Source organism: Xenopus laevis, chromosome 2L (assembly GCF_017654675.1).
Source record: "Xenopus laevis strain J_2021 chromosome 2L, Xenopus_laevis_v10.1, whole genome shotgun sequence".
Taxonomy (NCBI): Eukaryota; Metazoa; Chordata; class Amphibia; order Anura; family Pipidae; genus Xenopus; species Xenopus laevis.
In genome coordinates, this window is record NC_054373.1 from 96867280 (window position 1) to 96882666 (window position 15387).

Consider the following 15387-nt stretch of genomic DNA (forward strand, 5'->3'; position numbering starts at 1 on the left):
TTACTAATGCCGGCCCAATCAGCTGTATACATATGGAAGAGGTTTCCCCATACTATTCCTGTTGTTCATTGACTCCATTGATATGCCCACCATTGCAGTTGGGTTTTTTAATTACCATCTCATTCTGTGATGGCCAGAGTTTGATCATTCACACTTTGTTTATTGTATTTGCTGTTGCATTTGGGGCCCTTCTGAAAAGTAAGATAGTTGCTGGTGATTTATCCTGCTTCTTCAACAACATAATATATTTCTTAATATTCTCTCTTTTCAGCACGCTCCCCTGCTTTTTACAAATATTCAGTTTGACTCTGTTTTTAGGCCAATCTATCTGTCCCCTCTTCCATGTTGCTATCAGTCATGTTGGATTGGGATTAGCTAGACTTTCAGTTCTTGTTACCGTAGTTTATTGCTTTAAGCACCTTGTGTCATATAGGGAAACAATAACTGTAAGGAGACACCTTACTGATTCCCAATAAGTTAAATAAGCTGATATTGTCCTTTGTAGAAAATATGAAAGGCTCCGGCTCTTTATTCATTCATTTGCATAACACACACACAGTCCCTCTCCCACTGCTTGGCAGGCTTGAAAAGAGACAGATTTTCTTAGCCAGCAAATTGTTTTATCAGTGAAAAGTAATTTTCTCTAAATACACTGAAGTATAGACGTTGTTTAATTGATTTATAATGGGATTCTAAAAATTTATTATTTCAAATCTTGATATTATAAGTCAGTGCTGTCCAAGTTCTGTGGTACCGAGGGCAAAAATTTTACTGGCCTATGTGGAGGAGAGCCGATAATAGGATGTCAGTGTTGGTCACGCCCCTTTTAAACCACACCCACTGTAAACCACACCCATATTACCACAAGAACTTTTAAGATCATATCCACAGTAACAGTGGCAGCACACCAAAAAAAAATGGTTGGTGCTCACTGCAGGGAAATCCCTCATAACTCATATGTGAAAAATTGAAGTCATGTTAAAAACATACCCTTAAATCCGTATGCCTCATCCTCCCCTGTGGATAATACAACAACCCCCCAACACATGATTAAACACCTTAGGGGCCCTTAACAACAATTTCCAAATGCTAATAACCCCAAGAACAAACCCCTAGCAGGCTTACATTCCACAGGTAGGGTAGGGCAAGCAGAGAATGGCACACACAAGCAGCACTGGGCAAGCAGAGAATGGCACACCCAAGCAGCACTGGGCAAGCAGACAAAGGCACACACAAGCAGAGAATGGCACACACAAGCCGCACTGGGCAAGCAGAGAATGGCACACACAAGCAGCACTGGGCAAGCAGAGAATGGCACACACAAGCAACACTTACATGCCAGCAGCAGCCCAATCCCTTATATTGCCCCCAATCTGTACCTGTGCCAGCATCAGCCAAAAAATACACACTATTGCCTCCATATATGTACTTGTGCCAGCAGCAGCCAAATATCCATCATATCGTCTGTTTACCTGTGCAAGTAGCAGCCAAGATATTGCCCACAAATATGTACCTGTGCCAGCAGCTGCCAAAAGGGAGCTGGGAGTGATTCTGTCTGGAACAGGGGGTTTATAAAGTTGAAAAACTATTAAAGGCCAAGCAAATCAGGGTTTAAAAAAGAAAGAAAGGAAATTCCCCTTAAGTGTGCCCCCCCCATAACTGCGCCGTAGGTCCTGCAGGGAGGGAAGGCAGAACAGAGCAGGAGACAAGGAAAGCTATCATTCTAAGATGTACAACATACAGTGACACAGTGCTGGTGCCCCATTAGTATTTTGAATAAGGTGTGAACAGGTGAACAGTGTGGGCAGTTTCAGTCTGGATCACAGGTGTGAACAATACGGGGGTTAGAGTCTGAATTGGTGGTTTAAACAATGCAGGGGCCAGTTTCTCTGTAGTGATACCTTTAAAAACTTACATATGGTAAGCAGACACAGCATCTGGGGGGCCACAGAAGGGGGGGTTGCGGGCAACATGCGGGGCAGCCAGTTGGACAACCCTGTTATAAGTCATTGCAAGGGATCAAAACTTTATCTTTCTGTTTTAAAATACAAAGTCTAGCAGTGTCTGTTCAATAATTTGTCAATTTGTCAGTGTTTTTTTTCCCCATTTTTATAAGTGACATGTTATAAATTCTAGTTTTTTTTGTGGGGGGGTGGTCAACCGGGGACAAGTACTCATTATACGCAATACAACATATTGTTTCCCCAAACTAGAGTCTGAGAAAAAAAAAATTGAAAGTAGGGATGCACAGAATCCACTATTTGGAATTCGGCCGAATCCTTGGTGAAAGATTCGGCCGAATACCGAATTGAATCCGAATCCTAATTTGTATATGCATTTTAGGAGCAGGAATAGAAAAAGTGGAAAAAAAATTCTTCTTCTGTGACGAAAAGTCACATGATTTACCGCCTGCCCCTAATTTACATATGCAAATTAGGACCCAGGTTCGGCCAGGCACAAGGATTCCGAATTCTGCTGAAATAGGCCGAATCCTGGATTCGGTGCATCCCTATTTGAAAGCAAATAAAATATGTCCTTTTACCCTGCAATGGTAAAACTGTGTATTTGCAGAGCAATGGACTTCTCCACGGTTTTTTTTTTCAACATAGGGGCTCAGTAATTGATTTTCAGTTTTTATTTGCAAATGTTAGAGTTCTATATTTTCCCCCTTTTATATTCTTTGAAAATATGTAAAAAAATGTTTTTACTCTTGATATTTATCTTATTAGTGTGTGTGACCATTTTTATTTCCTTAGCCACTGAGTGTAACTTTTTGAAATTTCCTTATCAATATGTGTATCATGTATAGTCACTTACATTCATACATCTGGCTTCTCTTGATCTGCCTTTTTTTTAATAGAAAATTAATGTGAACGTACTAAATCATTATTCTTTGCTCTTTTAATTTCATGGGTCAGTAGAGATCCAATATAATTTGTAGCATAACAAAATGGCCATTGTCAGTTGAAAGCACAGATTTTCATGCTTATCTATCTATACATATAATTAAACTCATTGATTGCTATTTTTTTTTATTATACTTAATCTTTGATTGGTAGATTGTTTACTATAAAATTTTAAAAGCCTAGAAGCAACGTGCCATATTTTGAAGATAGGATTTAACATTTCTGCATTTTGCAGGCATAGCTCCTGACTCCCCCTAGATAATTCTCATATGACATTGAGTTCTGGGGGTGGCAGTTTGTTTGCTTAAAATGCAATTATGTTTTGGCAATAGAACCCTAAATTGCTAGGTCTCCACAAAATACCATTATTTGAGTTCTGCCTGCTTTTCTCTTTGGGAAAATAAAGCACACGTACCACCTGTCCTTTGGTATACACTTGGTGCTTGTTTAGTGATTGAGCCACCTCACAGTCAAAGGAATATAAATATAAAGCCAGCACAGCAGAGTGATTTCAAGCAGGGTAATCCCCCACATGGTTTATTAGTGAAATGCAATTTTTGGGGGGCAAGCCCCCTTTGTCAAGCACTGAATTTCGGGATTCACTGAAAGAAGGACAAATAACTAGCATAATTAACTAGCATAATTCCAAGGGACTTTCAGAAGTGGAAAGTCCCTTGGAATTGACTGATGTATAGAATTAGGAATTAGGTTATTTTCAAGTTACTTGAGTGAAAAGAATTACCGTATATACTCGAGTATAAGCCGAGTTTTTCAGCATCCACAATGTGCTGAAAAAGTCTACCTCGGCTTATACTCGGGTCAGCGGTACCCGACCCGAGTAGCTGAGATTGCAGTCACTTTTAATCATTCCTATACCAACAGTACACTTGGGGAGAGACTGCAATATCCCACAATGCCCTCTGTTGGTTATATGAAAGAATAACAGTGCGCCATCTGTTGGTTGTATGAAAGAATAACAGTGACTGCAATATCACACAGCGCCATCTGTTGGTTATATGAAAGAATAACAGTGACTGCAATATCACACAGTGCCCTCTGTTGGTTATATGAAAGAATAACAGTGCGCCCTCTGTTGGTTATATGAAAGAATAACAGTGACTGCAATATCACAGCGCCCTCTGTTGGTTATATGAAAGAATAACAGTGCGCCCTCTGTTGGTTATATGAAAGAATAACAGTGACTGCAATATCACACAGCGCCATCTGTTGGTTATATGGAAGAATAACAATGACTGCAATATCACACAGTGCCCTCTGTTGGTTATATGAAAGATTAACAGTGACTGCAATATCACACAGCGCCCTCTGTTGGTTATATGAAAATAACAGTGACTGCAATATCACACAGTGCCCTCTGTTGGTTATATGAAAGATTAACAGTGACTGCAATATCACACAGTGCCCTCTGTTGGTTATATGAAAGATTAACAGTGACTGCAATATCACACAGCGCCCTCTGTTGGTTATATGAAAGAATAACAGTGACTGCAATATCACACAGCGCCCTCTGTTGGTTATACGAAAAATTAACAGTGATGGCAATATCAAACAGCACCCTCTGCACATTGTAGTGGGACAGTGGGACAATGCACACAGTAATCCGTTTGGCAATTCTCTGTCACCATCAACTTTGCAAAGAAGTCCGGTTGATCGTTGAGGGGGTCGCTTTGGCAGAATGTGCGCTGCTGGGAGACAGGGCTGTAGTTGTGTCTAGGCTTATACTAGAGTCAATAAGTTTTCGTAGGTAAAATTAGGTACCTCGGCTTATACTCGGGTCGGCTTATACTCGAGTATATACGGTACTCGATCTAATGTCTATGTTTCTAGTATGTTTTATTGTTTGGTTTTAGTAGATCTTCAAAAAACATTTTTGTTCATGTAATTTGTACTTTAGAGTAAAAACTATCGTATATCATGGTGTTATTTTCTTTACAGTGGAAGAGTCTGACATCATTGATCTGGAGAAAAGATACTGGTTATTGAAGGCACAGTCACGTACTGGACGGTTCGATTTAGAAACATTTGTCCCCTTGATTTCACCTCCTATTCATCAGTCCTTGAGTGAAGGTATTAAACGAGAGTACATAATTATTCTGTCATGGGAATGCAGCTAAACTGTAGTTACCAAATATTGCATGGTAAGAAGGAAAATAAAAACATATTCTTCTTCCCAGAGATATTGCTATATTTACTTACATTTGGCTGCTTTGCATTAGTGCAGTAACCCATAGCAACCAATCATCCGTCCGTTACTTGTGTTCACTTTTAAAACATATCTTTGATTGGTTGTTAACTGCACTGGTGCAAATTTACCCCATGTTTGTAAACAACCCTTGTACCATTTATTATATTGTTCATATAGCCTTTTGCAAAGCTAACTTCTGTGTATGAGAACTTAACTTGTGCACAGAACAATCAATACCCAGACTATTTTTATGTATATGAACTGTTATCATTGTTTTCCAGGGGACTGTGTGTAGACTTCAATAGAACAGCACCTTTTCCTGGTAATGAATTATACAATGCTGTTCTAATTCAGTGTAGAACTACTATTTGAGGCACTAATAGTTTACTGTCTTTTTAAGGATAGACTGGCATTAAAGCACATACTGACACAGGTATCACATTTAATAATTGTGTCAATTTGTTAAAACTTTTCGGACTGTCAGTAAAAAGTTGCAGACACTAAGAAAAGTTTTGTTAATAAATCAGACCCAGGCTGTGAGCAAAATAAATTTATAGCAATTTCAGTTACAGATATTTACTGACATTTTATTTTGAAGGTACTTCCCTTGTTACCATGTTACTTTTGTTTTGTTTTTATTTAGGGGAATTTTGCAGCCTTGCACTGTTGACCAACAATAAAGGGCAGATATACAAATCTCCTTGTTCCAGAAACCTATTGCTAAAATTCTAAACTTTTTAATTTTTGTCAAAAATCTGCACTGGTCAGCAACTGATTTGTTTTTTCAGCAAGTGGTTGCTCAAACTCATATGGGCAAAAGTGGTTTGGTATCTATTCTACGGAATACTTGGGACCTGGACTTTTCTAGACATGAGTCCTTAAGTTATTTGGAGCACTGTACCTTAAGGCTACTTAAAATATTTAAATATCAGAAAAATAAGTTGTATAGTTTTGCCATCAATATGAACTTCGCTTAATTATGAACAGGGTACTGGCTTAATAGTACAGAGAAGAAACAAATCTCTTAAACATGTATAATTGCTCGTTTATAGAGTTCCAGATAACAGATCCCGTGTGTGAGTGTGTGTATGGTCTCGACTTGAGTCCTTTTCCTAATTTTGTTTGCCATTTATAACAAAATTTGGTTGCTGTAGCCAGTTACCTGGTTAAAAAGTTTTGCATTTTAAAAAGAAGCATAAAGGTAAATATTTTAAATAAAACGGCAAAGTACAATTTGCAAAGATTTATCATGTCTGTACCATTCATTCTTGGGTAAATCTTTTATTGATGGTTGTCCTTTCTAAATAATTTATATTATTACACCAGATACAAAAAGCTATAATGGACAGCCAAAAGACCAAGTGCAAGTGTGCATGGTTGTACTTATGATCTGATAGCCATGTATCTTTTTTGACATACGCAGGGCATGCTGTAGTACAAATAGACATTAGTGTAGTGTCTTTTAGTACTACTAAAATATTTATGACCGTTATTTTTACAGGCTTCCTGCTTAACTGTGATACCTCATTGATGATCCACATATTTTTTTCATATTTCAATTTGTAGGGTTGTTCAATGCATTCGATGAAAACCGGGACAATCACATAGACTTCAAAGAAATTTCATGTGGGCTGTCTGCATGTTGCCGGGGACCCCTGGCTGAGAGACAAAAATGTAAATATGCTTGTTTTATTGAACAAGATCTTAATCTTGTTTTTGTTTTTTTGTTTTTTAATTTTTTGTTAATTCTTGTTTTTACCCCACGATCGTTCTCTAAAATCCACCATTTTTTTTTAAATTAAAAAGCTGAAACAAATAGTGGAAAAAAAAAAAAAAAAAAAGATTGTTGGGAAAAAGAAATTTATGAAAGAAAATGCAAGTGACCTTACAAGCACATTACAAGAACATTATATTATACAACCTGAACCTCCTGCTACCACTAATAGTAAATATTCCCAATGTGACCATGAACATCTGATTGCTACACGGTCCCATGATAAAAAATTACTAGGTGTTTTGGTTTAAATGGACAGCACTGCCAGATGAATATTTAGGGGCAGATTTATCAAAATGTGAGTTTAGAGCTTAATAAATAAAAACTCACCCACATTCTATTCTTTCCTATGGGATTTTTAGAATTGTACAGTATTTATCAATGGGTGAAAGTTAGAATTAAAGTTAGTTTAATAAATACGGTTCTAAAAATCCCATAGGAATGATTAGAATGTGGGTGAGTTTTTATTTATTAAGATAAACTCACATTTTGATATATCTGCCTTGTTTGGTTGTAATTCGTAAAGTGGAACCCTGTGTTGCAGACTGCTATATCCAGCTAGGTTTGTCCAATAATGTATGTATGTATGTATAACTTTATTATACCTTTAAATTAGGAATTTGAATACATTGTCTTTAAGTGCCCACGTTTTATAGGTTTGTTTAATTTTTGTTCACTTATTTGTGTAATTAAATTATTAGAATTATTATTATGAATTCGTTTTCACACCATTGCATACAAACATACATATTCCACTTTTTGCACAACCACAAACCCTAAACAACTAACCAGTTTACACAAATGACCAATTACCACAGTACACCAATCTAGAACTACTTAGTACAAGGACAGGGCTTACTAAAATTAAAGTGACAATGATCTACAGCAGTGGTCCCAAACCAGTAGCTTGCGAGCAACATGTTGCTGATCAACCCCTTGGATTTTGCTGCCAGTGGCCTAAAAGCAGGTGCTTATTCTTTGAATTCCTGGCTTGAAGGCAAGTTTTAATTGCATAAAAAAGGTGTACTTCCAAGCAGAGCCTCCTGTAGGCTACCAGTACATATAGAGGCTACCAAACAGCCAATCACAGCCCTTAATTGACATCTCCATGGACTTTTTCATGTTTGTGCTGCTCTCCAACTCTTTTTGCATTTAAATGTAGCTCACGAGTAAAAATATCTGGGGACCCCTGATCTATCAGAAAAAAATGGTGTTAAATCCATGAAAGGGTAAAATCCGAAAAATCCTTTAGGCATTGTATATTAGAGTGGCCACATGAAAAGTTTTGAAATGTGGGAAAACTTAAAATGTAGTTTTCACTGTATGTTCAGCAGAGACAATAAATATGACTTGTATGAATTGTGTTGAAAATGTATTCTGCCTATTCCTTTAATTAAAAAAAAACTATATTAACCTATTTCTGTAGCAAAGCAATAGTGGGTCATTGTTTTGTTATTACCCTTAAACTGCCTTATGTGTGTGTTGTAAAGTGCTTTACATGTGGCATCCTGTTTGGCATCAGCCTTAATGCAAGGCATAAAAAACATAAATCTTGCTTAATTAAAGCAATACGCAAAAATAATTTTCAGCACAAGATCTACTCTCTAAACTCATACCAAACTAGGGGGTAAACCGCCCCTTTAAACACAATTTACTGCTTGTCTGGTGCTAATTTGGTTTTCATGCAATTAGTTTGTTTCAAGGTATTCGACATAGATCGGGATGGTGTTTTGTCTCGCACAGAGCTGGAAGAGATGGTCCTTGCTCTTTTGGAGGTTTGGAAAGATAACCGCATTGATGCCATACCTGTAAGACTCAAGTTTTGCAACCTTAATGTATTGTTAAGGGCTGATATATTCAAGTGCATATAATAGTTAACATAATATATTAACTACAGCTATACAAAGTATCCACACAAGTAACTTTGTGGAAACTTCTGAATTATTTTATGTCTCCTTTTGTAGCATGGCTTACTTGATATAGTAAAAGTAAAGAATTTATAAACTTGACATTCTTGCATAGTTTGCACTAGAAATAGCAGAATGTTTAGTTTGATACCAATTGGCATGTAGTGCTGGGCTGGCAGAAGGCATGTTTGTCTTTGCTGTTGGGGTACTTTAAATTGCCAACATGTAAATCACATAGACAATTTATTAATTAAAATGTAAACTACACAAAATATATTGTTTGTACATTTGTTTTATATAAATTGTACATTTAAATTACATATAAATGTATTTCACTTCCTGTTTTAAAGGAATTGCATTTAGATCTGTCTGACATCACAGATAATATACTGCAGTCCCATGATACAACAAAGGTAATGCACATGCAGCATTTAATGTAGTTCCATAAGTTTTCTTGTAAAAAAAAAAATACAACAGGAAATCTTAAGGTGGAATCTACTTGGGAATTCATTTCGATTAAATTCAAATCTCTATATATGCAATATGCATGTTTTTAAAAATATTGTGCAGTTCAAACTGAAAGTGAGAGTTTATTTTTAAAATGCAACTTTTTGTTTAAAAAAATGAGATTCATAAAATATTTGAATTTTGAAACTACAACCCCCCACTGAAACCTCACCAGGTTTTTTTAGACAATTTTTTTCATTAGAATTGTTTAGATCCCTTCTATAGATAATCAGTCAAATTCAGAAAACTTCAAAATTGTAAAATAAAGTTGCTGGGAGGTGGTTCTCACACTGCAGCAAAAAGCTCAAATTAAAATTTTAAACCTGTCCCTACGTACTCAAAGGGCACTTTTATTAGAGCTCAATTTGATTGTGTGTTCTCATTCACAGGTTTTGATAGATGTGCCAGTTGTTGAAACAATTTCCTAACTGTCAGGATAACTTGTTAATAACTGTAATAACTCAATTATTATGCTAAAATTTGAACAGCTGGGAATCCACAGGATTCCACAGATGGAATTTTATGAAATCTATTCCATAGTAATTAAAGTGAATCTGACATGTTTTTGTCAACGAAAATAATCTTTTCAGTATTACACAAATAACTACTGTGCAAATTAGATGGCATCAGAATTTGATTCTGAAATACAGATTTATCTATTACTGAAACAAAATCCATGTATATTGAAATTATACATTTTTCTTTTGTACTCTCATTTCTTTACAGAGTGGACATCTGACACTGGAAGATTACCAGATATGGAGTGTTAAAAGTGCCATTGCCAATGAGTTTTTAAATCTTCTTTTTCAGGTAGGGTATTTTATGCAAGAACAGTTTTCTTATTTCTAGAGTCTCTTGATATTTTTACTGTTTTTGGTAATCTCTTTTTTACCTTGTCATTATGTCCCACGATGCAGAACAGCCTCTAATAAGTAATCTTTATGCAGGTAGTAGAGATGGTTGGGAATACAATATCCAGTACTGCTCAGCACACCTCTCCCTTCTGTAACTGGGGGTAAAATAACTGTTAATTCTAGAACAAATGGAAGACAGTGGGATCGGTTTAGATCAGATGGAAACCCATGTTACAGATTGCTGTTATACTTTAAGGCTAGGGCCACATAGATGATGTCCAATAAATACAAAGCAAATGTTAGCAGACGTGGGTATTTTGATCAATGCTTTGGAATATACTTTATAAATACATGTTAAAAATAACAATACAACATAATACTCCCTCAGAGAACAAGAATGGTCTGGTAAAAAACGATATATTCTCTTGAATTCTTGAACTCACTTGATAAAGATAAGGCTTGTGTACATTACTGATGAGTGCATATTTATAGAGGTCCACTGAGGCCCACACAATTAAATTATCATTTCTTTAGTGCTTTTGCCTGTATTATTTTTCCCAATGTTTTCTCAGTTTAATTTATGATTCAGTGCTAACAGGTTCCTTGACTACAGTATAACCTTTGGAGGATTTGCTATTGCAAAACCTTTAATCTCGACCTAAATTGCACTGTATGTGATAAAAATTATTCTAAACTAAGTGTAGTAAAGAGAGAGATGTGAATATTCATATTGTTTGCTATTAATAAGGTGGTTTATATATGTTTGATCTGTTGTACTAATTGATTGGTTGACAGATTTAGTTGTGTTTACAGGAGAATTTTTATAATGTGATATGGATTAAGTCTTTGTCTGAACACAAATATTTATTTATAAATGGTCATGCATGGGGAAAAAAGGGGTTCACACGTTTTGAATGTGTATTAAATGAATAGCATTAAAAATAAGGGTAATACATGATACTATCCCTTTAAATATGTTTTATCACTGTAATTATAGACTCCAGGAATAGAATATGTCATTGGTTCCAACTTGTATGCACATGAGGCCCTCCAAGGCATTTATTTGCCTTTGTGTTGTCCATATATGTTTTTGTATGATATTGTCATTTTAAAATAAGCCTGCCAATAAACACGTTGTCTGTCAGTTGATGGACTAATTATATACAAATAGTAGGATATCACTGCTTTTTGCTATTATAACTCCAGGACAGATTAGCTAATGATGCATGCAGTAGATAGCATAGTAAAGAAGCAGTGTGCAATAAAACAGTACTCCAGCCTATTTAAGGATTGTGCCACCCAAAGGCAGCATGAGTAAAATAATCTGTTCTCTACACCCTGCCAGCTGTAGTCTGTTTAGAATGTAGGGGTCAATTATTGGAACTTGTCAGTATTACCTAAGAGCTACCAATGAAATATGAGGTTTAAAATAAATCTGCATACAGAGATGCACTGAATCGTGGATTCATTTAGTGCTTTGGCCAAACCAAATCTGAACCATGATTCACAGGAGACTATACCACTGGACGAAGATTATGTTTTATGATTTAACTAAATTGCATAAATAGATTAGGTTTCCGTTAGGGATTAGCCTGAAAAGTTTGTGCATACCTCCCAACTGTCCCGTTTTGAGCAGGACAGTCCCGAATTTTGACTGCTCCACCTGCCGTCCTGGGTTTGTTACTGAAATATCCAGACTCTCTCTTTGATCTCCTGCACTGAACAGCCAGAAAAAGATTCAAAGTTTCTAACTTAAAGGGGTGGTTCACCTTTAAGTAAACTTTCAGTATGTTATAAAATGGCCAATTCTAACCAACTTTTCCATTTGGTTTTCATTATTTATTTTCCACAGTTTCATAATTATATGCATTTTTAACTCTTTCCAGCTTTCAAATGGGCGTTGTTGACCCCATCTAAAAAGCAAATGTTCTATAAGGCTAAAATTTGTTGTTATTGTTAATTTTTATTTATTTTATTTATTTATTTATTAATTTTATTTATTACTGTAAAAACACATAAAAACCACAAAATGTGTTCAAACTTTCATAACCTGCCAAATTTTGTAAAATGAACATGGTGATTAGAGGGTGTGGCTACAAAAATTGGTGCAGGGCAAATATTTTTGTCCCTCTTTCTATTTAAAAATTTTTGGGAGGAGAAGGATTTGATTTTCAGATGGATTAAAATATGCATCCTAACCCTGCTGCAGTTTGTGTAAGTATGCTCTTGCCATGGGACCAAACGCTTGTTTGATGTCCTTTAATCAGGCAACAGACCAACAAAAAAGTAAAAAGAGGAGTAGGAAATTATGCTGGAACAACCCAGCTTGCTGCAGTCATTTACACAGGGGTGCATACAAACAGCAGAGCTATAGTGCTATGATAATTGGTTAATCAGTCTCTTCAGCCTCTGAATGTTTTCTTTTCTGAGGAAATAGGAGCTCAAATCGATGACACGCATGCAGGCATAGATATCAAGTAGGCAGTGGTATAATGGAAACTTCTTAGCGAGTATATATATATATTTATATATGAAAATAAGTAGTGCGTGTGTGTATATATATATATATATATATATATATATATATATATATATATATATATATATATATATATATATATATATATATATATATATATATAGCCTAGCTGGAAAAATATATATATATATATATATATATATATATATATATATATATATATATATATATATATAGCCTAGCTGGAAAAACCCTGAGATTTGACACAGATTTACTATTTTTATGTTTCAAGGGTTCTGCTATTTAGTGTTTTCCAGTGTGAGGCATCTAAAAATAATGAGATTATTTCAGATTGCAAGTAGCTCATTGTTTAAAGGGTATGTAAAGGCAAAAAAAAAATAAAATCCCATTTTTACTTTCTTTAATGAAAAAGAAACATATCTCTAATATACTTTAATTAAAAAAATGTGTACTGTTTTTATAAGAAACCTGAACTGTATGCAGCGAATTTCACGCTTCGTTTTACTTGCGCTGACAGCTGCACTCAGGAAACTTCAGACTGTCCCTAACTGCTGTGCAGGGAAACAATCATACTTTCAAACGACAGAGGGGTCCCCCCACCTTACTTCCCAGAACTCGAGCAGCTTTGTTTGTTTCCCTGTAACAACTGTGTAGATTTGTATCCACAGACCCAGTGCAGTCTGTATATTCTGATTATTAATCAGTCTTGCTGTATCGGCTTCTGGCAGATATTATTTGACTTGTGCTGTTTTGATCATTTATGACGATCCCTACACTTAAACCTCCCAACTGAAGCCCAGACCACACTGAGCATGTGCGTAGTCTTGGTATTGCTAAGATGTTTAACAAAGTTACAAGATGACAGCCCCCTGCGCCAAATTTAGAAGTAGAAATCATTTGTTTAATTGGACTTCTGGTGCAGTAAGTTCATGTTTATATTTAGTATACACAATACAGCATTTCTAACATTATTTTATTTTAGACTTTAGTTGCCCTCTAATCTTCTTACACGCCTTGCATTTTCCAGTATAGTTCTGTAACTCTGACTTATATTTCTGCTTTTGTTATAGGAGAGCTCTGACCTTAAAAAAATTGTCTTCAAAGATTGTGCTAATCCAAGTACATTAGCTAAATGCTTGTTTTCATTTCATTGTGTCTATTATATTTCCCTTATCCCTTGTATTACTTATACAATTCTAGTTCCAATTGCTGAGAGTCCATTTTTGCTTTTAATTTTCAGGTCCGCTCTTCGGTCCCCATAGGTGTCCAGCCCTGTATGTGTGCTGATAGGTAGTGCAGGATAAAAACTCCAATTTACACATGCTGGCACTGAAGTAAAGTAGATTATGCTTTTGCAGCCATGCTATGTGTTAATTTCAGTGCTTCTGAAATTAGAATTTAAACTCACCCAGTCAAGTATTCATATGCTCTGTTTTAGAGAACAAAAAAATAAATAGCAGGAATTGCCAGCAGCTTCGGGAGCTAGAACGTGAGCTGCAGGGAAGAATACTTATAAGATCAACATCTGGGGAAAAATTATATTGGATGCATTGTAGTCGTGCTTGGATTAGAACATACTTTTTCAATAAAAAAAATGCTTAAGGACTGGAGCTTTGAAAAACATTATTATTATCGCCACAGCATTTGTTAAAAACATAAATCTAATGCAGTAAAATCTGAACTGTTAATGTTAATTGTGATGCCTTTATCTTAGGTGTGTCATATAGTCTTGGGGTTAAAACCAGCCACTCCTGAGGAGGAAGGACATATTATTCGGTATGCATTCCTAGATAACAACAAACCATCCTATTTGTACCTGTATGCTATCCATCCCCCTTCTGTCTATAGCTCTTACCACACTTAATCTATGTATATTTATGTATTACATTTGTCCACCCTGTTGTTCAGCACTGCATATTTTAGTAGTGCTATGTAAATACGTATTCATACATATAATGCAATATTGGACTAATATTATCTTTCTTTACATGGGTTTCAGAGGCTGGCTGGAAAGAGAAAGTCGGTATGGTCTACAGATTGGTCACAACTGGTTTCTTATCTCTATGCAGTGGTGGCAGCAGTGGAAGGAATATGTCAGATATGTAAGTGTACAATGTTTTGTTAAAGGACACCTGTACCTTGAGTCTCAAAAATAAACTAAATGTTCCTTTAGCCCTATAGTGTATTTCACTATATCATTGTAACAAATTTAAAAATGAAATGTAAGTTTATAGCAGCTTTAGAAGGGCAAGGCCATTTGAGACACTAATACTGCCCCCTAGGAATGAACACATTATTGCTGTCGCTATAGCTTGCCTAACCCAAAATGCATTGCGCTGGAGCAGAAGTTAAATTGCCGCAAGCTTTTTTCCTCAGGTAAAAAAACCCCCTCCAAATTTGTGTCTGTTAGTTTGATATACTTCCATGTGTTAGAAGGTGACTGGTAATAACTACATGAAAGGAAATAATTTATTCAAAGATGGAGTCAGCAGCTAGAATCACAGTAGAAATAGCGCTTATAATAAAATTAACATTTTGCCATTTTTAGAAATCAGATTTATAGAGTTTTCATGGTCTTTTTTTTTTTCATTCTCTTTTTTTTAAATAAAAGCTATAAGATATGTAGAATGCATTATAATATTCTATTTTCTTAAAGGTCCATTCTTCCTTTCTTCATTCCATGATCCTCCTTAACTCCTTCCCAAGCCTTCCTGTCAATTGTCTAATTATGTA

At 35.6% G+C, this 15387-nt stretch overlaps 1 protein-coding gene across 3 annotated transcripts in view; it reads left to right on the plus strand.

Moving 5' to 3' along the window:
- Positions 1-15387, plus strand: part of usp32.L (ubiquitin specific peptidase 32 L homeolog) — a 112183-nt gene that overhangs the window by 58390 nt on the left and 38406 nt on the right. For all 3 annotated transcript variants that reach the window (XM_041582229.1, XM_018246844.2, XM_018246845.2), the window contains exons 6-12: positions 4863-4994; positions 6679-6786; positions 8579-8694; positions 9144-9206; positions 10027-10110; positions 14369-14430; positions 14654-14756. In XM_041582229.1, coding sequence (XP_041438163.1) covers positions 4863-4994; positions 6679-6786; positions 8579-8694; positions 9144-9206; positions 10027-10110; positions 14369-14430; positions 14654-14756 — 668 coding nt within the window. The remainder of the gene's footprint in view (positions 1-4862; positions 4995-6678; positions 6787-8578; positions 8695-9143; positions 9207-10026; positions 10111-14368; positions 14431-14653; positions 14757-15387) is intronic.